We start from the raw sequence: 23,694 nt of genomic DNA, 5'->3' as shown, positions 1-23,694 counted from the left end.
AATGTTTATTTCCATTATTGATTCACTTGTTTGGTCTGTAAAATGTCAGGAGATTTTGCGGAGGCAAAGTTCTCTTCAAATTACTTGATTTCTCCCCTCAAAAAACATCCATGACAAAAAGATATTCTCTTTCATGTCGGCAGACAGAGAATAGCTTCAAATCGTCACATGTGAGAAGCTGGAACTATAGTGACATAATCATTAATCTATTATCAAAATGATCGCCAGTTAATTTCTTATGACTGACTATTGTTTTGAGGTCTAAAAGCACTAATCTTCTGTGGATCAATCATTTCACTACTACCACGGAGTCTTAACTCAAGGTATTTACGACTATTAATTCAACTTTATATTGAGGATTTATTCATGTTTTCACACAAATGTGTCTATAAATGTCTAGTTTAGAAACCAAACAAGAGATCCCCCATGAGAATGCATTCTTATGCGACAGCGACAAGAAAAAAACTCCCCTTTAACGGGTAGAAACAAACAAAATGTGGGTCCGCAGTCTAAATTGTGTGAGTTTAGGGGTCCCTTAAGTGTTAAAAGTTTGGGAACCACTGTATAAGATACCCAAACTAGCTGTATAATGGCATTTTATAAGTGAAACCCAAAAGAACCCCCTTTAACAGCCCCCAGTCCATCAGACATCTGAAGGTTCACATTAAGGTTTAGATAAACCTGCTTTCCTTCATCGGTTACCGCTCAGAAATAAGCAAAGAGAAGCACAACGAAGAGAAACGAGTTAGCGAGACATGACACACTGGGGGAGGGAGGGGGTGGTTTGTAAAATGTCTTTACAACACTGGACAAGCACAACGCACAAAGACACACAGTCCATATTAGGGGAAATGGTTTAATTTGGAGACAGAGGCAAAGAAACACACCACACATGAACAAACATTGACCAAAAAAGAACACAGAGTCTTTCGGCTACGCACTCCGCTATGGGAAAAAACAGAAAACTCTACACAGGTAAAAAGCAAGGCTCAAACTAAACAGATAGTTAACTCTTCAACTAAGACAATTATCCACACAAAGTTGTCGAAATCCTGATGACCATTAAACTATGTGGACAGCACGAATACTAACATGAAACTTACCACGATTTAGAGGATCCCAACCCCCCCTCCCCCGCCCCGAAACTGAAAAACGAAGTGAGGAACACGTAGAGATCCAAGTAAAATCAAAATCAGGCATCTTTTAGAGACAAAAAACAAAAAAAATTGCTTGACACCACCAAGAGGCCAAACTCAAGACCGGGTCAAGGCGAGGCCGCATTGAGAGGCCAGACAATTTTTTTTTTCCAATATAGATTTTTTTTCCTTTAATTTCCAATATAAAAAGCTTCACTGGTACAAAATACATATGAACAACCAGTTGTAGAAATTGGAAAGCCTGTGTATGTCTTTTTTTTTTTTTTCTTTTTCAAATCCCACCCAGTTTCAAAAATTTTTATATTGACTGAACAGAAAAAACTGTATGTATAATACAGATCACATCAAGATGCACCCACTTTGGCTTTCATCAAGACAAGATAAAACATCTATTAAATTATTGGTGAACAAAGTCCTACCGATTATCAGACAAGAAAATAACACAGGAAAAGATTTTTTTTTTCCTCTTTTCTTTTGGAGCAAGACAATATCTATAGAGATGCAAAGCTACCACACTTGTCAAAAAATAGCACTTCAGAATATGAACACAACAGAACAGAGAAAGTGATTGTTAGAGCTCGAACGAGATTTGTGATGGAAGCCCCTGAAGTGAGTCAAGTTCCTGTTTCGGACCGCTGTGGACTGTACATTGTGCTTTTTTTTAATTTATTTTTTATTCATTCACAGTAACACTTCACCATACGCTGCATACCAACTACAGATCTGCATTTCAGTGTTTGACACACAATTTATCACTTAAAAGATCTTATTAACACGGCACCTAAGTTATTTGTTTTAACTTGAGTTTTAGCTTTTTTTTTTTACTTTTCAAAACAAATTCCCCAACACATCTGGTCACATGTCGTCTGTATCGCAAAGTGTTACAGTACACACTCACTAAGAAAGAGGTTTAACCTTCAAATGTATAGGGAAGTTTATTGTTTATCTACAAGTTTTTTAACCAACTGTTCAAATTGAGTACATCACAATACACATTTACCAATAACTCAACACACAGAGCGAAGGGGAGGAGAAAGAGCAGGTGACAAGAGCTTTCATGACACTGGCATAAATAGACAAAAAAAGGCGAACTGCAGCAATCTCTAAACCAAGGCCTGATAAGGATGTGTAGGCAGTTTCTAGACGTATATATGGCACTTTGAATATTGTATTGCATTTGGATAGAAAAAACACACCGTAAAAAGCACATGCCCATATTAAAAAGTGAAATCAGTGGTACCTTTGAAAATTTGGGGATTATAATCACACACACAACATTCTGCAAAAGTGATTAGCTCCCACATTTGTGCTTAACGTTTCCTTACAAAACAACACCATCCCTCGAGCACTGTTTTCAAATTTGGTACCTCTTTATATTTTTTTGGAATATTTATGCATTTTGAGGAAAGAAATAAAAGGTCAAATGGTGATATAATTGTGCATTTTTGTGTCGTAATCCTGTGTGAGTGTCTCGTTTCACACACAAAAAAAGCCCCTGAGTTGACAACTCTTCAGCGCCATCAGGTACGCAGTTTTAGGGAACCCTTCTTTGGGGGTGAAGTGGTTGTTATTTTACCAGGGTCGTCTCCACAACGTGTAGTACAACAGACAAAATACCACCCCGGTAAAAAAAACGTGTAAACTTCGTGCTGAAAAAATGGAATGTATTTGTAAACCAACACTATTTGTGGTGGATTTCGTATTAATGTGCATCGTGTACGACTGAAACATGATACTGGAAGTCACTTAAAAGAACAATCCGCTAAAAACTAAAATAAAAAAGCAAGAGTGTGTGTGTGTCTATAAAATGTGCAGAGACCCACAGGTCGTGTGTCCAAGTGATCTCTTCTTCAGGGGCTCCCACATTTGCAACCACAGAAAAGTGTTTGGTGTGTGCATGTGTGTGTGTGTGTGTGTGTGTGTGTGTGTGTAAAGAAAACTAGGTAATATTACAGGAAAAAATGTGTGAATTCAAAAACACTGAGTTTGACACATGGGCACTTTAACAACAAATTTAAACAAAAAGACATTGTCTGGCATCTGTATGATTAACAGACATTGTAAATCATCTTTCATGAGGCATCCAAACGGAACCAAAGTGAAACATCCATTAATTAAATTAATTATTAATGAGAAAAATTCACAGAAAGTCAACAAGACGTACCATGGAAGTTGAACACTAAATTTTTCTTTAACGCAGGAAAAAAAAAAAAAAGTCTACATACTGTGACCCTTACAAAAAAAAAAGTACTTCTTTACCCAGAAGTTGAAATTACAATTAATGCAGAGGAATTTTTTGACTTTAAGTGTTTTTAATTTACTAGAAATGACCCTCAAACGGCCACGCTGATCAAACTGATTTTTAGTCCTCTTTAAAAATGTAATACACTGAAGACCCCCCCGACACAGATGACATTACAACATAACCTACAAAAAACCCAAAGTTTTGCCTGGGTTCTGTTAGTTAAACTTCTATAGATTCAATGGTATAAAATATAGGTAATCTAAGTGTGCATTTAAACCACAGATTGTCTATTTGTGAATCAGTTCTAAAAAAGTTGACTCATGTAGGTAGTCATTTCTCTCAACAGAGCAAATGTACCTTTTATTGTGCCTTCAATAGTTCAAAAAAAGGTAAATACACTGGATATTTTTGTAAATGAAAAGAAAATATATTTCTAAATAGCCTTGGTGTAAATCTTCACACTGCCCGCAAAATGTAGAGATCATTACAGAGCACTGAGAGGGGTTTTACTGGTCAGACTTTCAAAAGTGTTGGAAAGTGGTCTGTAGCATTTTTTTTTTTTTTTTTTTAAGAAGCCAACATATTGCTAATGGCACCAAATAGCACAGCTGTGTGCCGATCCCTGTATTCAACTTTCAAGTGAACTTTACTGAGAGAGGTAAAACGAAAGAAACATAAAAAAAAACAAAGCTAAATTAAAAATAAGAAATCCCACAGGTTTTTAAAACATTCGCAAAATCAAAAAAAAAAAAAAGGTCTCTTAAATGAATTCAACGCAGGTAAGTTTTCACATTGATTTGCTTGACCTCTCTCCCACCTGTCACATTTCTATACAGAAAAAACAAAAACAAAAAAAAATGAATATACATGCAGAGAAAATCAGGTTGAGCTAAGGTCAAGGGTCAGTGGGTGGCCAGGTATTGGTCAGGCGAGCTTAGAGAGACATCACAGACAATGGTGGGATGATGAGGCCAGGAGTTTGGCTTGGCTTTCAACATCATGAAGACATGCTAGGCTAATGATGAGCAAACAGGCATGGAGATTTGTTCTAAAAAAAGGAACAAAAACACGACAGGAGGAGAGAGAGAGAGAGAGAGAGAGAGAGAGAGAGAGAGAGAAGACAAAGAGGAGAGAAAGTTAGGGGCACAGCACAAGAATCGTTTAGCCATGAGGCACAAAAACCAACAAAAACAATGCCAATCACCACATACAGTAAGGACAGTGAGGTCAACATTTCCCCCGCCCTCCCACCCCGCCGACACACAAAAACAATACACAGATTTAAGGAAGTGACACCAACTAGGACGATATGGCAGACTCCAACATGCACAAACTGTATACTTGGCACCCAAAGAGATCCATCTAGAGCCAGTCCCCCTAGTGGGAGACCTGGAGGATGGATGGAATGACTGGAAGAGGTTGTTAATACGGAGAAGAGAGAGGTAGCCTAGCTCGACATGGCTTAGATAACGAGAGAAAGAGTGGGAGACAGAAAGAGGAAAGATGGGGAGGAGGGGGGAAGCAAAGATTGAATTTAGAGTGCAAAAGATTTTCACATTAAGAATGACAGACGAACGAGACAGACAAAGCCAAACACAGGTTGAAGCTCTGGGCCCGAGGGTCTACGTGGCTTCAGCCCTTTCAACTGATCCTTAGTCAACCTGTCTAGCTTGACCTGAAGGCAATGGAATGGTATGGAAACACACACCTGATGCTCTCCACTAATTACAGTGACACAAAATACCTCCAGCGAACACTGACTCCAGTGATAGTCATAAATAATCATATACATTAAAATATTTAATCCGACTCAAATTACATGATAAAACCGCAGGAATGAAATACAGTAAAATGTGGAAAGATCTTCGCAACCATTTTTTTTTTGTGTTAGGAATAGAGTGAGTCTCCCTCCTGTGGTGGGCTCCTTTCCCCTTGCCCCACTGAGTCTCTGCTGTGGTGACCTTGGCTGGAGGGTGAACTTACCCTAGCAGTGCTAGCATTAGAGCTGGGGAGGGGGGGAAGGCCCCGGGGCTAGGATCAGTAGGGTTTGCTGTCGTTCTTGGAGCGCTTCAGCTGAACCTTCAGCCTCTTCATGCCGATCTGGAAACCATTCATGGCCTGGATGGCAGCTTGCGCAGACACGGGATTGTCATAGCTGACGAACCCTGGGAACGAAAAGGTGGAGATGTTATGTACATTTAAAGAGCACCCAGTTTTAACTTGAACACACCACCTCCACATACTAACAAAATGCAGTCAACCCAACTACTGTCGTTACCTTGTACTTCAGAGGCAAAGTGTACGAGGCAACATCACAGATTTCTTGAACTAGTTTTTGGTCTAGAGCGGTGATTCCCAAAGACTGGGTCGGGAACAACAGGTACGTCTCGCAGGAAATTTTATAAGGGTCGCCAAATGAATTAGCAGAATTTCCTCCATAGTCTTTTATTTAACATTTAGATCTTTTGAGCCACATGAAGGAGCCTGAATGTTCGTAGGCTAGCGTACTGTTTGTTTTACTGATGAGAAAAAAAACAAGGACCTACTAATTCCACCTGAATGCATTTATTTGGTCACATTTATAAAATATTTAACGTTTATATGTTTTCAATAACACATGCATTAAATGAAGTTGTGATTTCTCAAATGTATTTCTCTTCAAAATGGGTGGCTTTATGTATTCAAGATAATATGAGGCGATGTGGACGAGGCTCCCAACTTTTCACCATCCTCCCGAAATACAACCCTAAAGCCATCCCGAATTTAAAATCTTTGTTTTTCTACCTTATCATTAATTAATCATTCAAAGCAACTTTTAACATAAATCAAAAGTGGTATATTTTTGTTCATAAATTTTACATTTATATTTATAAAAAATATTTATATTATATATATATAACATATATATATATATATATATATATATATATATATATATATATATAATATATATATATATATATATATATAATATATATATATATATATATTTTTTTACTGTTTTACTGTAAAAAAGCAGAAAAACAAACAAACAAAACAACATAGGGGAATACAAAATGTTTCCCACCCCTAGTCTAAACAGAAGTGAAAACAATCCTTAAATAAATTAAACGAAAAACAAATATAACCTATCAATTTAAAACAGAAAATATTTCTGTGTCAACATTCATGTTTTTACATAACACTAGAACAGTTTTAAATGATGGCATATTTCAAAACCATTTAAGCTGCAATGAAAAGATTAAACCTTGTGCAAACATAAAAACACATGTTTAAAACACATTACTGTCGGGGAGGTTCAATGCCTCAAAATGAGCATGGTAACTGAGGGAAAAGGACTTCTGTTACAGGTTTGAACTGTACTGAAGACAAAACTTGAGAACCAAGTTTGTTTGAGAGAAAATAAACGGTTGCTGGCTGTAGATTAATACCGGTTCAGCTCTATTTCAATGGGAGGCCAGGTAGCACCACGACAGCCTAATATCCACCACACAACGTAGCATTAATTATTATAAAGAGCTTCAGAGATCAGTGGTGCCAACACACTTACCAAAGCACTTGCTCAGATTGGTCTGTTTGTCGATGAAGACTTTGGCAGAGACCACATTTCCAAAAGGCATAAACATCTGCAGAAGATCCTGATCCCCGAATTCCTGGGGAAGGTGGTAGATGAACAGGTTGGCGCCCTCTGGCCCTACTCCATTTGGTAAGAAAAAACAGATCAAGACACTCAAGTTAATGACACATTAAGATGCACACACAGACACAATTAGGAGTCATCAAGTCTATCTTATTTAGAAAACAGATGGTTGATAAAATGATGTGAAAACAGTCTGAAACAACCGTGATAATTCTCACCTTCCTTCTGTCCGCCAGCGATGCTCTGCTGCAGGAGAGACTGGCCGTAGAGGGAGGGCAGGGCGGAGGCGGTGTACTGCTGCATCCCTGAGTAGGCCTGGGTCAGAGCGTCCATTGAGCTGGCTGCTGACCCATTGGCCATGGAGGCTCCCAGGCCTCCATTCATGGCCCCCAGACCTGTAAAATACAAACAATTTGATTGTACACTCAAACATATTTGAACCCATGCAGAACATTATTTTGAGGAATTGAATGTTTTGGGCCACCAGGTGGCAGAAAAACAAACTTTTACAAATAGACTTTTGCTCATCAAGTCACACTCCCTGACCACTTTTAGGTACACCTATAAAATCTAATGCAGTCCAGTACCACATGTTCTACCTTTACAAAGATTACAATGGATGGAGTTTGTTAAAACCTTCCAATAGGTGTTAATTCAACTATGTGGTTATTACTGAGGTCCTAGTTAGTGGTGGTGTTGTACTGGACTGCATAATAGTGAAAGGTGTTTCTAATATTCTGTCAATGGAGTGGGCAACACATTACGCCTGGTTCAGACTACACAATATTTTTGATGTTACGATGGTCACTATGCAGATTAGGTGATTGAGAGACATACATTTTTGTTGTGACTTGGCCGAGAGACATGACAGACCTGACTAATCATCGCTGGTCGTCTTTTAAGACGTGCGTGATGTCATTGGGAAGGAAGCTTGATGCTAATGGACTCACCGGGTTGCTGAAGTGCCTCTGCTATTTCAAGCCAGCCTTTTTCGTTTTGCACTCTGTCGTGGTAGTTCCTCAAGGGAACATCAAAAACGCTGGGGTGTCGTTGCCATAGCTCTATAAAGCTTTCCTCCATTTCACAATTGCACCTTACAGAACATCTTTCCTCTTTCGCTTCGCCGTTGCAAACAGCTGTGTGCGTAAAATCAAACATGCTAGACCTTGTCGGGACGTCGTGAGGCGTCCCAGGTGCGGCGTCGGTTGTCGTCTACTATGACTACACAAGATGAAACTCATTATCGTTCCCGAGTCGACACCCTACGACGGCCGTGTCGGGCTGTAATCGGGCTCATATCGTGTAGTCTGAACCAGCCATTAGAAGCACCTTAATATAACGAAGTCTAGTTCGAAACCAAACTACAACCTCAATAATAAACAAAGATAAATCAATACCTCTCAATATTTAACATTATCCTTGTAGAGTCGAATTTATGGATGAGCTGTTATTTAGACTGCATTAGATTTTACAGGTGTACCTAATAAAGTGGCCCCTGATCTATGTATCAGTCTTTCTGCTGCCTCATGGTAAAAATGTCTCAATGCAGGATTGTTGTTAGTGTGCAAATGTTAGCAACTTGCTTCTTTTAGCTTTCATCCAGCAATTTACAAAAGGAGGTTCTTACCACTGACGCTGTTGGTGAGAGCGCTGAGGTTGAGGCCCATAGAGGACCCAGTGAGACCCTGCAGGGTGCCCAGAGATGCCAAGGTGTTCATGGCAGCACTCGCACTGGACGCTGAACCAACTGTTGAAAGACACAATTAAAAAAAAAAAAAAAGACATATGTGTGACCACAGGGGGTTACTAGCTCATGTTCAAATACCTCACATCTCTCTAAACGTTGTTCAAAACACATCATGTCGCTCTAAACGTCTGGCATCTTTGCCACAAATGGTTACGGTTACGAGAGGATGACACAGCAGTGAGGGGGCAGTTAAAAATCTGTCTCTTCTTAACGAGGAGAGGTCATTACCGCAGCAGCAATATGCCAAACTCGGACAGATGGAGCCAATGTATATTTACACAGATTAAAGGGAAATGGGGGCTCTCGTAAAATGTTACATGTGGCTGATTAACTCCCATAAAATAAATGAGGAATGGCTGAGGGCCGTTAGGCAACTAGCAGATCATGAGGGAGGTTTGAAGAGCTGTTGGTTGATACCATCAGAGCAGCAGGACGACAAACTGTTAACATGTATGTTCAACTCATTGGGTGAGGGTTTTTTATTTACACTTGGATTTAAATGTTGTTTGGAGATAAACTAAGATAACAGACACAGGGGACTTTAGCAAACAAGGTCAAAAACTCAGCAAGCAAAACACATCAATAAACAAGCACTCTCAACTGAACTAAAATAACCATGAACATAGGCTTAGACTCACACTGGGTGCTTAATACTGTATATACAGTGCATGCACATAGTACAGCTCAAGTTTAATTACCAGGACTGCCAAGGGCTCCTAGGGCTGCACTGTTTGACAGGGCGCTGGCGGCGGTCGGGCTGCCAGAACTCTGGGCTGCAGCCGCAGCAGCTAATGTGGCCAAGTTCTGCAGCTGGAGGGGGTTCACTCCCGCTGCGAGAACGAGGAAGCAGAGGTGATTACCAAAGTCTTCCAAAGTTATACTGAAGTTATCTCAGACAAACGCCTTTCCAAAAAGTAGAGGAAACAAACTTCTCCAGAATGCAAACATAGAGAATTCATCCTTACAGTTTAAGATGGGATGGGATTTTGGGACTACGTCATCAATTAAAAAACTCAGTTTTCTCTCAGCCTCCTCTATCATACACTGCCTCGATACAACATGGCAGTCTTGTAATCAATCTTCTATCGCAAAATTCGATATGGCATAGAATCGCGATATTTTGCGTGGCAATATTGTATAGATACAGATATCAAGTATGGATCTTTTATTATGTAAACTATTAACCTCTTGATCCGATGCTCTTCTGTATTTCAGAGGTTGTACGGGGCTCAGTCTTAAAGCTAAAGTAAAGACACTGGCTAAGGAATCCATTGGTATTAACCATGTTAGCTTGTCGAGTAGAACGCTAAATAACGCTCCCAATTTACAAGATATGTGAATGAAAACTCAGATGAACAGAGTGAAAACCATCTTATTAGATAAAACAGATGTTGACAAGCTGCATAAATGGGAGTTGAAAAAAGGTCATAAATCGCGATTTATTTCACCGCAATACTCAGCATATCGCGAAATGTTTAAAATCACAATAAGATCGTCACATAAGTATCGTGATAATATCGTATCATGGGGGCTCTGGTGATTCCCCACCCTTACTGCTTTCCATTCACTCTTGTTAGTCAAGTTACCATCTAACACATCCTTAGAAAGTTATCTTTCATCATCATGGTTTTGTTTTTCAAAACATAATCAAGCCATTACAGTTGATCACTCTGGCATTACTGTACCAACACAATCCAAAAGGTTTATGTAGTTTCACACTGGTTTCAGGGTTGTATTAGATAGAGTGCTTTATTAATACCAATGGGAGAATGCAGTACTGGTTTTACTACTAGACCTCTATAGTTATGGTGTGTGCCGTTTCTTGCTTTAAAACATGGAACATTTCTCCTCACAACTCTATTGCTCTTTAATTTAACCAAGTCGTGGTTATGTGCTGTGTGTTTGTCTTTAAGCAGCCTGCACAGGCCTAGAATAACAACACTGATTATTAATGTGCCACTGATCTGAACGAGCAATGTAATTTATGGTAGTTAAAACCATGTGGGCGTCAGGCACTGAGTCACAGCGTTGATGACATGAGAAGTGTCTGCTTGTTCATTTATAGAGGATGACTTAAGAAACAGTGGTCACGACATGTGAGAGGGTGAACTCACCTCCTAGCCTCTGCATACTGTTGAAAGTGCCTTGGTTACTGGTAGATGTGGCCTGCTGCAGCAACTGTTGAGCACAAAGAAAGAAAGACTGAATTCAAGAGGCAAATAGGGGACACACAATCAGGTCTTAATTTATCAACAGTATAATCACAATTGCTTGTGTTCATTCAGAGGGTCAAGTGGTGTCCCCGTGATGGGTATGATATGCTGTCCATTTGTCCCAATTCTCAGCAAATGTGAGTCTTTCCATGTCAAATATTTCCTCAACAATGTCATACACTCATCTTTTAATATGTGATGATTTGTTTGTTTATTGAGAAACAGAATTCATTAGTGATTTAGGACCCATTTACGATTGTCGCTTCCAAGTGTTTCATATCCTGATGAATTCCAGATGAAATTTAAGACACTTTCATTTACACTTAGCCACATATACGAGTCTCTGTTAGGCCGCATCGCAAATCTGATTGCAATCCGTCTTTGTTTTCCTAAGCTACATGCAAATCAGGGTCGGTTCTGCTCCAGTCCAGGAAGAGTTGGTAATGCACCTGAAGCTGTTGGTAACTGCCATTAACACCAGAAAAACAATAACTTATGCTCTTTAGCTGTTTAGGTACAACAATATCAGTTTAGCTGGCGTTAGTTACTTCATAAATAAGATTTATTCACATCTTTGTGTTACATTGTGGATAGTAAACCCTCAATTATACTCCCGAATGGAGGCGGACGCGTAGTAGTTCTGTTTATACTGTCCGCTTGGAGGAGGTGTTCTATGTGCAGTAGATCGCTACGCTATAACTTCAAGCATAGCGGCTGCAGTTATAACAAATCGCCGTTACGTGGACATCCGCACAGAGTCTAAGCGAACACCCTCTGATGACAAAATGTACGTCACGCTGACCCTTGCGTATTAAGAAAATATAACTTAAGTGTAAATGGGGTCTTAGTTTGAGGTGCAGAAACAAAGCAGGGGTAATGTTTGTATAGAAACTCACGTCGACATTGTCTGGTTAAAATAAAAATAAACATTACCAAATGGTGACGTGATGTTGGCTTTACGTTTTACATTTCCCTTAAATCAAAATGTATGTGTATTTGGATAGATGAAACAGCTGCTCAGTCAGTTCAATCCGTTCTTCAAACCTGTCACTACTTAATGTGTTCAGCTGTTCATATTCTGCCCATGTTAATGTCACATGCTCACTGACTCCAAATAAGAGTAAGCACATGCAAGTCACATGCCAGAAAGTGAAACCAGATATTCCTATTCTGAGCCGAAGAGAATCAGTTGAATGTGTGAACCTTTTATCTATTTGATTTCTGCACCATCACACTATATACAGTGTATTAGCCTTATGATAAGCTAATATAGTTTGATAACTTAACAATTTCAGCAAAGCTTTGAGGCCTACGAGACGGTCTATATTGTAGACAAAATGGCTGCTGCATTTCGGTCCTGATCAGTCACAGTCACTGTTTAACAAACAGCAGGTAAACAAAACAGGATCAGGACCTGACAATACAAGTCAATACAACATATCCCTGAGAAAAATCCTGCCTTTTTTCAGTTTTTGTTGGGACTGTGTGGTCTGCTGGAACATGATATCCACCACAAACCACACCCTCTTAAATTAAGATGAATCAACACCTCTCTTTTATCTCACTCCGTCTACACAAGTTCATTTATTATAAACTTCACATGTCTAATGTATTGCCTTATACATATTCCTATTTATTATCAGGCAGTTGTGTTTTTTCTACACTTGTACTTTGCAAGTCAAGAGACCCATATGGTAAACATATGGCTACACTATTAATACATTTTGAAACTAAAGCTGTGCCATATGATAATACAGGAGTAGCTGTGCAGCTCTGCGGGGTTGCGTGTTTTTAGCAACACTTACTGCCAGGTACTGCGGTGTGAGGGTCCCCAGGCCGGCCAGGTTTCCCCAGGTGGAGGCGCTGTTGAGCTGCTGGATCTGTTGTACTAGCTGCTGCTGCAGGCGCCGCTGCTCCTTATCTCTCTGTGTGTCGGCAAACTTCGCCACCAGAGGTGAGGAACAGCCCTGGAGCAGTGAGGAGGTCAGAGACGTTAGACCGACTCAGAAGCACACCGAAGAATCCACAGTTCATTCATCGATGCAACGACACAGTCATTGCAAGGAATTTCTCAAAAAAGGGGGTTATCATCTATGCCTTAATGCATTTTTTAATGCCTGTTGCATTCATATTAAAGCCAACACACAGAGGACATCTGCCATGCATAGCTGAGCCAGGCCACATTCCAAAAAGGGGCAAAGGACAATTAGGGATGCACCGATACAGATACCGGATCGGATATCGGGTGGATACTGACTCAAATAGCTGGATCAGATATCGTTGACAATGTTTATATACTATATACATTATATACTCAAATTTTAATTCCTGTTTAAGTTTTGACCAATTTGTTTTTCCCAGTTGTTGGTGAACGATTTGTTTTAATAATAAATAACAATTCAGTAAATGTATATCTATGTATTCATTTGTTACATTTTGTTTTACAAAGTTAGGAAAGCGATGTTTAAGTCAAGTCTGATGTTGCCTTACACATAAAAGAATGATCCCGGTCACTTCCACATAGTGAGGCATACAGCTTATTAATTAAACACTGGTAACGGATCGGTACTCGGTATCGGACGATACCCAAAGCCCAGGTATCACCATCGGTATCGGGACTGAAAAAGTCAGATCGGTGCATCCCTAAGGACAATGCTGCAGACGGTGAATCTTTTTAGCACTCTGAGGAGCTGAATCGAGGCCACAGACAAGCAGACGACAGATGGAGACAACACTTAAACAGACATTCAAAACGAAGATATGTCAGCAGACGTCAACAAGAAAAATGCATTACAATACACACAATCTCACAAACGGACTGTTCAGACAGACGTATGGACACAAGGCATGCGGTGCTAGAGTATTTTGAGAGTTGAGAGCCAGACAGGGACCAGGCCGGACAGGGAAAATGGCTTCTGCACCAGCAGCACCTCCCATGGCAGCTGAGATTTGGGAAGGTTATGATATGCGGGGAAATAGGTGGCAGCACCGCTGGGGCCTGCGTTTAATCTGGTATGAGGAGTGTTATGTTTGGTTGGGCTCCTAATTAGACTTGGTCTGCTGCTTCACTGGGGAGCCTCTGACCTGCTAGCTGTCAAATTACTGCTGCTCCACTTCCACAAAGATACCATCGGCTACACGATGACATGGACCCAGTTTTTGAAGAAATCTAACATAGTAGCTGCTCCAGTCTTTGTTAGCCTATATTTGATGGTGTGAGCTCTTTTCCCTGTGGCCCAAAAATATAGATTGATCATGGCACACTGGCTCTAAAATATTATCAGAATCAATAGAGTGGTGCAGGAATGAGTCCTAAAACCCGGAAATTAATGAGCATTTGAGCACTTACGGTTCCCTCGTCTGGAAGTCAATGGGTTTTTAGTTAGATGCCTGAAATAAACTCTGTAACTATCCAAGCTGAAGAGATTTTAACATTTTGTTCTATGACATAAAACACATCAATAAATACCCCATTAGTGAATTTTGAAGCCTTTGTGTCTTAAAAAGGCGGTTGCAAACAAGTGGCTAAGTGAGACTACTAAACGTCATCACTTTGACTCGTCCGCCTGTACAGTCTCGTTGTGTATACTGTGGTGTAGTTTGTTTATAGCCTAGCTTTAGCTTTTTACTCCTGCCGATTGCATTCACACCTCAAAATCATAAAAGTGGTGATCATTTGTGGAGATTATCTTGCTGAACAAAATCTTTAAGTATCATAAAGGTTTGTTTGCTACAGAGCTTATTTTCTGCAATAATCGAAAACTCAATGGAAAAATCTCATTGGCTTTTTGTCGAGGGAACCCAGGGCGATGCCAACTTCCTGGTTGACCTACAAAAATATGTCATCCCTGGAGCGCTCTATAAATGAGATGCATTTAGTTCAGCCCAAAATTAGAGATGACAGCAGTTCTCGTTGTGTCCTGTTAGTTCCGGATTCAGCAGCTACGTGAGAGGCAATGTTTCAAGTTTTATTCAATTATTTCGCAGACGACAATGTAATTTTGTAATTAGCAAGAGTGGTTTTGGAAATGACTCATGCTCTGTGATAAATGGAGGCCATCTGCTTGGACAGGTTGTTCATCTTTCCAACACAAGGGGGCAGCAGAATGCATGAGAGGGGGAAGGGGGGGAAATGAGAAATAGGTGCTAAGGGGTACAGTACCTCCATAGTCTGAGAGTGATGCATGGTTTTGATTGCATTCTGTGCCATTGCCCTGGTAGCAAATGTGACAAACGCACAGCCTGTAGGGGGGGAACAATAGGAGAGGGGGGGAGGGAGGGAGGGACAAGAAGAAACAAAACAAGACAAAAGGTTTGGACAACTCGTTATGAACCCCAAAAAAACACATTACAGTACAGAGAATGGCAACTCCCAAGCACACAGATCCACCCTCACTGGTTAGCACACGGAGAAAGAACACAACAAGGAGAACAGTAACACGTGTCACATGAGCACAGTGATCGACGGATTAAATTGCCACCCAACGAGGCTCGACTATGTGGTGTCATGGTGAAACAGTGATTATAAACACATAAAATGCACACATAAATACACACTGGAAGGCTTTGATTTGCTAAACTGTGTCAGATCTGCAAATATCAAAGGGTATTTTAACATCCATTTCAAATTGTGGTTACATTTACTAAAAAAAAAAAGAGAGAAATTCATGGTCAACTGTGTATCGTATACATCAACACGAGAGGCTCGTGCCGCCTGCTATCTGAGGCTTTATGTAGTTGGGAGCTACGTAGGAGATGCGACGACAAGCTAATTCCAGCCTTTGTAGAGTGTGATGAAGGAGGCGGTAAAGGAGGAGCTGAGCTGAGCTGAGCCGAGCCGAGCCGCCTGCCAGCTGAGCCCACGAACACCGGCAGCCAGCGGTTGCCAAGGCGACGGGCCATTGTGCCGGACAGCGAGTGCAGTGGCCCTTCGCTGTAGAGGCTGGGAGTGTAACAGTGGCGGGAGGATAGACTATGGGGAAGGAATGGGTGCTACTGGAGGTAAATAGCACTTGATTTTGGGAGTGGGGGGGCTTTAAATGAAGGAGAAGGGAGGGGCCTGTATAAATACTTGATGAGAATATGTACTCGGCTACGCTGAGGGTGTCGGCTGTGAGGCAAAGACACTCTGTGCCTACGCTGAAAGCACACCTACCTCTGCTCTGACCATCTGGTCCCCGGAGAATTCGGCACTCTTCGATCTGTCCGAAAGACGAGAACATCATTCTGATCTCGTTCTCGCCGTATTTCTTTGAAACCATTCCAATGAAGAGTTTTCTGTCTTCTACCGCTGCAGAGGGATGAAAAGGGGAAAAGCTATTCAGACAAACAATTACGGAGCTATGAAAGCGGCAGTTACATCAGGCGTTAAATCTCGCACTTCTCTTTTTCAAGCTCTCTCTCCTTGTCATGCTGCCACATTTTCTGCCTCTCGCTCACGGTGCCAGCCTCTTGTCCAAATCTCTGCAACTTGCAGCTTTGTTTTCCTCGGTGTGTACTTCTCGAGACAGATGACTGTATCATCCATTTGTGCTCTCCTCCAGATCCTCTGTACCTGCTCTACTCCTCTCCCCTTGGTGCCTTTTAAAGCCCTTAATCCTGCTAACCCCTGACACTATAGAGAAATTGTGTATTGCTGCACATTTCCTGAACTAAGTCCCTCTCCGGCCTTAAACGGGGTCATAATCAAGCCCCCGTCTTCTTTTAAAATCTCATACCCCATTCGTCATGGCTAAATCTAAAAAGATTTTTCATCAACAGATATCATGCCTGTATCCTCCTGTCCTATGGCTGATGTCACCCAGCCTCTCTCTATATAAAAAAATTGTATAAAAAACATTGAAATATGAAAATTAATATTCGATACCAAGGCTGTCTGCCTCACCAGCACTGAATGCACCGCGTGACGGGAGTCACACAATGTCACTTTCATTAATTGAAAATCAATTGTAACGTTAGGTCAAGCTGAACGGGGAATAATTTAACAACAACCGTAATGATGGAGAGAACTCGGCCGCAGAGAGTGACACTGTGTCCTAAGAGCAACCGTTACGTCATGTAAACAAACAACGTACTAGTGGTAGGCGATGTATCGAATATACTCAATGTATTGTGGCTTGTTCTAGGTGGGCTGTAGTAAATGACTATCGCCAACGTAGAGTATAAATAGTAATTTTTTTTAAACCGCCGGCACAAGACTCGCTTTGGAGTTTCGCTTCTCCCCCGGCTCTCTCCCTCCCACAGACACACTCTCCTGGGTGTGTGAGGCGTTTGAGCATGGATGTGCGTATGGGGCGTGTGTTTTTGTATCTAGGAAGCAGGGAAATAGGAAAGAGCCTGAGAGAGCGGAAGAAGTGAAGCGCCAACGCAAGTTTATACGTGTTGAGGTATGAAAAGTAGAGATGTGACCGGTTAATAAATCCGTGACAACACCGGTGTTACCGATAACACTGGGCATTTTACAAGAAAAGATGGCGATCAATATGTGTAGCGCGCTTCCTTTGATCTTTTTAACGTTGGATGACTGTGTGTCTTGCCTGTAAGGTCAAGCTTTTCTGCAGCGCGCACACCAGTTGTGACCGCTCCGTCCTCCGCATGCTGATTGCCTCATTAACGTTATGGTTCCCTTATAGCATTAGGTTTAAATCTGAAATATTGCCAAATAAGTTCTTTTGCTTTTCGCTTCGACACCAAATCCTCCGCCATCGTCTTGTCTGTCAACTCTCTCTCGTCCCGTGTGGGAAATCTGACTCCTGCTACTCTGGGCTGAGACTCTGTATGAAACACACTTTCACTTTCAGTTTGTAGCGTATTGATTACACGCCGCTGATACGCCAAAATGAACTAAATGGGTTTTATTTCTATAAAAAAAGCAAAACAACAGTGGGGGAGTTGGGAAAGGAATGTAAAGTAATATAATTAGTAAGTAATGTAATCGGTGTGTGCCCAAACACCGTGTAAAACAAGTAACACTGACTACTGCGGCAAGCCTAATAAAAAGGGTGATGAAGATGCCAGCCTCCACCTCAAAAAAGCATCCATATCGCCCAGCACTACCACGTACCCATCAGCTGTGCACTCAAGGTGAGCAGTACTTGCAACGTTTGTACTTTTTAACAGAAAACACATTAAAAAAACATATATTGGGATATTTAGTGGAAATGAAATACAACACAGCCAACAACAAGTAGGAAACATTTAGACGATCTCCCTCCAGCCAGCTGCCTCCTTATTTAGGTTTTTGTAGTGAAATGAGCAGGTATCGTATAGATAACTCCTCATTTCACCTTCCCGAATCAGCTGTTCCTCGTCCATTGTGGCGCTTACAAAGCAAGCGACAGGACTAAACAGAAACAGGGCTGCTGCTCTCTTAGCCACTAGTTGAAAAACTTAACATCAAGTTTGGCTTTTGAGAAAACTCACATATATAGTTAGAAAGAAAGCTTTGGAGTTTTATGACATCTTGGAAATGTTTTTGGAATTTGTTAAAAATGGTGACATTGAAGAGGCTCTGGATGTGTGAAGTTAGAGTAAAATGACGAAATTATTTTTATTTTTATTATTATTTCATATACTGCCATAAGTTCAATTTGGGGGAAGTTTCTGTGTTGCATCTACAATGTGTTAAATGTATAAAATCAATAAATATATGTAAAAAAAGAAAAGAAAAAAGAAACAGGGCGGTTCAAAACAGCACGCCACGTCGCACAGCGCGGTGTCGCCCGGTCAGATAGGACACGATGTCATGGACATAATGCGCAAAAATAGATATTCGAATCTCGAACAAGTGTAACACGAATCCACTTACCACTTGTTTTCTCACTGTCAGCGGGTTTCATCTGGATAGGATGATGCATCTGGAAAAAAAGGGTAGAGAAATGGTTAACACCACACCTGTCACCATTATAAACTAAGCAGGTGCTTGGCCTCGTTATCCATCATCACAAGAGGCTCATATCTTCACACTCATCCCCTCCATCTTCGAGCATTCCTCTCTGCCTCTTGTGTTCTCTCACTCACAACACCATCATCATCCCTCACCACCGCCAGATTCAAGAGGAAGTGTCTGAGTTGATGGCGGGGATCAAATTCTCCAGCATCCAATTTCACTTCTCGCTGTAGTGTGGACTTGTGATTGAACTTATCGATTCTTCCTGTCAACATCCCTCATCTACTTTAGAGCAATTTTACGGAGATGGTTGACAAGCAAGCCAGATGTACAGAGTTCTAGTTGTCCTTTATTATATATTATATCACATAAAAACACAACAAGGTGTGGCAAATCTGAGCTGTGAAAAATCTCAGCCTAACATCTCTGAACATGACGCTCTTTCTAAAGCTGTGTGTTTCGTTATGTGAGAAAGTGCTTCAGGATCTGTCATTTTCATGCCATTTAATGAACACGTTTGTCCGAGGCAACTCGCAGAACTTCAAGAGAATATATTTTTAGCACATTTTACCTGCCATGTGATGTGAAAGAGAAGAAATAAATCTAGCCGCGAGATGCCTGAGCGGGTTGTACTTATGAAAAAGTGGTGGGTTTGTTTTTGACAAGCACTAAAGAGAAGCCGACAGATGGCCTGCTCAGTATGGGCACTGGCTAGCGTCACTGACCAAGGAGAGCGAGGCACAGAAGGGAGAGAAAACAGGAACAGAAACAAGCTTTTCCACTGTCACGCAAACCAACCTGCAGTCAATGCCAGTAACAGTATGATCGGGGACTGGGATGCGAGAGCTGTTAGACCACACTTTATTTGAAATGTCTGGCTGATTGATAGTCCTCCAGTGAGGAGAGCTAGGGCCTGTATACTCAGCCTGCTACACTCATTTATCAACCCAGTTCAATATTTACCTGTAACCCCACCGACAGTGGCTCCGTTTCCAATAGACTGTGCTATTGATTTAATCGACGGCTGGAGTTGTTTGTTACAGATTTAATTGATTGGAAGGGAGTTATTCAGAACGGTGTATAGGCGGGGCAGATTTGTGGCGGTTTAACAAGCAACTATTCCAGTTGACTGGGCTTTAATCTCTAGATAAATTAAGACCACACTCCCTCTCACCAAGCGTCATTGTTAAAAAGACTTCAAACTCGACTCCCTTTATACCTCCAACTTTGGGAAATAAAAATGTAGATGTGCATCAATGATTCATGAAGACAAGCATTAATAATTTGTTCCACTTTGCAGCGATCGGGTCCTGTGCCTCAGTGAATAACCTGCTGCCTGGTCAAGCACACTTCACCTGATACCTGCATGTGTGTGTGTGTGTGTGTGTGTGTGTGTGTGTGAAGGGTCAGCTGGTTTATCAATGTAGTGTGTTGAGATTCAGGGCAGTCCTCAGTGTGATGTTGGTGCATAGTGGGGGCCGAGATATTTTTCAGGCCAGACAGGCGTTCAGTGAGCCGAGAGCTCATTATCGTCCGGCGTACAGCTCACAGCCTGCACCAGGGATGTAGAGGGGCTCAAGCAGCTAACAGCAGCGCGTACTGTGCTTACTCACCCCACTTAAAGTCTTTATGTTGTGCAGTGCATTCTGGGCCTCCAGTGCAGCTTTTCTTGTATAAAAAGTTACAAAACAGCATCCTGCAGAGAGAGAAAAACAGGGACAAACAATGGGCGGGGGGAAGGAGACAAAAACAGCATTAAAAACGCAGCGCATACAGACAGTAAATGTAATACCACGACTGCTGCAGAGCAGCTAAACGGACGAGTGTATGTTCTCTGTGTATCACATGTTTCAAACATGTGACAGGATATTCTTAGCGCCAACTGTTGGATGGTATACTCATGTAGGAGCTTGCAGCGAGGACACTGGAGTAATGAGACAGTTGAAGGCTGTTGTGTGACATGGCCATAGAGATGACCACAGGGTTAGATAGCTGTCAGGAGGCGCTGATGCAAAATCCGCAGGTCAACGCAACCCAGGCATGCCAGGGCACAGTACCAACACATCGGAGAGTGTGGTGGTGCGTTACATAAGAATCGCATACAAACATACATACATACAGGAGGCATGAAAACAGCACAAAGAGACAAGAGGAGAGCAAGGAAGAGGAATCATGGGAGGAGAGAGGAGGTGGGGGAGGGGGATGAAGAAAAGAAGAGCGGGGGAGAAAAAAAAAAAAGCCTCTCATCCTTCCGTCCCAGCAGACCGCCAGTGGCGTTCCAGCCTGTCAGTTTCACTGGGCTGGGGAAGTGGAGCACTGCAGCGTCTCTGACCTACATAGTGTGTATTATGCTGTTACTGGAGCTCCCAGGCCGCGGGGAGGGCTGTTGAACTCTAATATGCATCGAGCTGCTCTCTTCTCTCTCTCTCGCTCTCTCTCAACCAGCTGAGCTCTCTCTTTCTCTGCTGCTTAGCCCTGCCTTCGATTTACTGGAGCTAAATAAACCATCCAGAGAGGCGCGATAGTTATCAGATGATTTTTTCATGACCTGCGGTAGTCGTGACCTAAAAAACGCGCAAATCTGATGGCTCCTCAATAGATCCGTGGCAAAGTAAACAACCAAAATGGAAGTGGGATTACAGCAATTTCTGCGAACAAATCAAACAAAAGCAAGATTGATGACCGAGGAAGGGGGCGAAGGGTGCATTATCTGCTATGCAAATAAACATAAGCCTGATATCATCAGGCCATCGTGCTTTGATAAAACTGCACCCACTTCTCCCAGTAGGAGTAGGACTACTGGGAAAGGAGGATGGCAGTGAAAGTGATGGGCGTGGGGTTGCCGCTGCAACATATTCACCTCACACAGGCAGAGTGAGCCAACGACCGCTGTGATCAGGCCAGATTATCTATTAGAATACATTAACATTGCATTAACATGTCAATAGGCCATCACAGCTGACACTCCACACAGAACAGGGGAGTGTTGGGGTAAAAAAAGGGGGCTTTGAACTCTTCAGCCTCCCAATGAACTGCACACTGTTTGTTGGCTGTATATCTATATATACACACAGAATAATAAGCACCCTGGAGATTTTCTGGTATACCTTTAAACACACTCAGGATTATTTGGTCACATTAGAAGTGTGTATATCTTTTTAAAAAAGATCATGTGAATCAAGTGCTGTCCTGGTCACATGTTGTTTTGCCATTAGGAACCTGACACACTAAAGGCTCCTTTTGACCAAATAGTCACAGTGAAGTGAGGAGCCCTGGGAACTAAAATCGAGATCTAAATCTAGGTTTCTTTTTGCATATTCCATGAAGCAAATTATACTGCTAACTAGACTTGCCGTGATAGTCAGTGTTACACGGTGTTTAGCCATACCATTGGCGTACCAACATTACTTGCCCACTGCCCTCAGTGTCGTTTTGCTTTCTTTATAGAAATAAAACCAGTTTAGTTAATTTTCGCATATCAGCGCCGTGTTATCAACACATAGTGGGATGACAGACGCTACGATCTGATAGTGAAAGTGTCTGCTCCGTACGGAGTCTCAGCACAAAGGAGGAGTAGTAGGGGTAGGAGTCAGATTTCACACACGGGACGTCACGAGAGTTGACAGACAAGACGATGGCGGAGGATTTAGTGTCAAAGCGAAAAGCAAGAGCGCCTATTTGGCAATATTTCAGATTTAAACCCAAGGCTATAAGGGAACCATAATGCTAATGAGGCAATCGCCGTGTGGAGAACGGAGCGGTCACAGCCGGTGTGCACGGGGCAGCGGCGCTGGGTGGAAATCTGCGGCCTTGCAGCAAAAGCTGGACCAGAAAGGCCAACACACACAGCCATGCAACGTTAAATATCAAAGTAAGCGCTCTACATATTGAACTTCATCTTTTATTGTAAAATGACTGGTGTAATCGATAACACCGGTGTCACAAGTTTATTAACCAGTGGGAAAATTTCCTCACCGTGACATCCCTAGTGCTAATCATTTAAAAAGGAAACACAGACAACACAGTGTTGTCATGTTATGATTCATTGCTGCACGACTGTTAGAATGAATGCTGGAAAAAAGACAAAGAGGGAGAGTATAAGCGCCAGAAAGGCAAGATGTCTGTCTTAGCTGCAGTGTTATCAGCATGTCTTTCACTTGTAAAAGTAGGAAGGGCGGAGGCAAAAAATAAAGATAGACTGTGCTAAATGGGTAAAATCACCGATTCACTTGGCTGAACAGCCAGTCAGGCAACACTCTCTCAAACTCTCAACGATTTTACAGACTCAATCAGTGGAACGGCGGCTTATACAGGTTGAATAATGCCAATACGACCTCAAAAAATACCGGTTGGCTGGAGTCCTTGGTCCGGCTTGGTGTGTCAGGGCCATGAAACCACTGGTGGCCCAAAACAGGCTCCATTTCGATACAGAGTCCAGCATCAAACAGGGTCCCACCATATTAAAACCCCACAGTGGATTAGTGCCTTTAGCCATCGTGAGTCACCCAACCATCAAGGGAATTGAAATTCGGGTGATGTCATAAACCCAGGACAGTTACATCAGGGAAACTGTCGCTTACTTTATTCACCTGCAGTTAGTTACGGGAGACTGAGCACTTGCAGTAGCACTTTGCAGCTCTCTGCAGACAGCAGGCTTCCACTTCACCGTCTCCTCTAATTGGAACCTGAACTGAATCGCTCAACTCGAGCACCATTTCTAAGGTGAGCGCATCGATAGATGTCTTAATGGAAAATAGCAGTTGAGTAACACTTCCTTCATACAATGCTGCTTTTAAGCCAGCAC

General features: G+C 41.8%; 1 protein-coding gene across 9 annotated transcripts in view; it reads right to left on the bottom strand.

Annotated features, from left to right (window-relative positions):
- Positions 1-2,066: 2,066 nt before the first annotated feature.
- The window catches only part of LOC141766005 (CUGBP Elav-like family member 2), a 38,509-nt gene continuing 16,881 nt past the window's right edge, over positions 2,067-23,694 (bottom strand). For 3 of the 9 annotated variants that reach the window (XM_074632411.1, XM_074632414.1, XM_074632413.1), the window contains exons 3-14: positions 20,504-20,586; positions 18,810-18,858; positions 16,158-16,292; positions 15,165-15,244; positions 12,808-12,969; positions 10,904-10,967; positions 9,488-9,619; positions 8,670-8,789; positions 7,261-7,437; positions 6,953-7,099; positions 5,386-5,567; positions 2,067-4,450 (exon numbers count right to left, since the gene is read on the bottom strand). In XM_074632411.1, the coding sequence (XP_074488512.1) occupies positions 5,440-5,567; positions 6,953-7,099; positions 7,261-7,437; positions 8,670-8,789; positions 9,488-9,619; positions 10,904-10,967; positions 12,808-12,969; positions 15,165-15,244; positions 16,158-16,292; positions 18,810-18,858; positions 20,504-20,586 (1,277 nt within the window). In that variant the 3' untranslated portion in view covers positions 2,067-4,450; positions 5,386-5,439. The remainder of the gene's footprint in view (positions 4,451-5,385; positions 5,568-6,952; positions 7,100-7,260; positions 7,438-8,669; positions 8,790-9,487; positions 9,620-10,903; positions 10,968-12,807; positions 12,970-15,164; positions 15,245-16,157; positions 16,293-18,809; positions 18,859-20,503; positions 20,587-23,694) is intronic. The other 6 variants (XM_074632412.1, XM_074632415.1, XM_074632417.1 and 3 more) reach the window with 3 other exon arrangements.

The sequence above is a fragment of the Sebastes fasciatus genome, chromosome 4 (genome assembly GCF_043250625.1).
Source record: "Sebastes fasciatus isolate fSebFas1 chromosome 4, fSebFas1.pri, whole genome shotgun sequence".
Lineage (NCBI taxonomy): Eukaryota > Metazoa > Chordata > Actinopteri > Perciformes > Sebastidae > Sebastes > Sebastes fasciatus.
The sequence above is the reverse complement of the archived record's forward strand: the minus strand, read 5'-3'. Positions and strand labels throughout refer to the sequence as shown.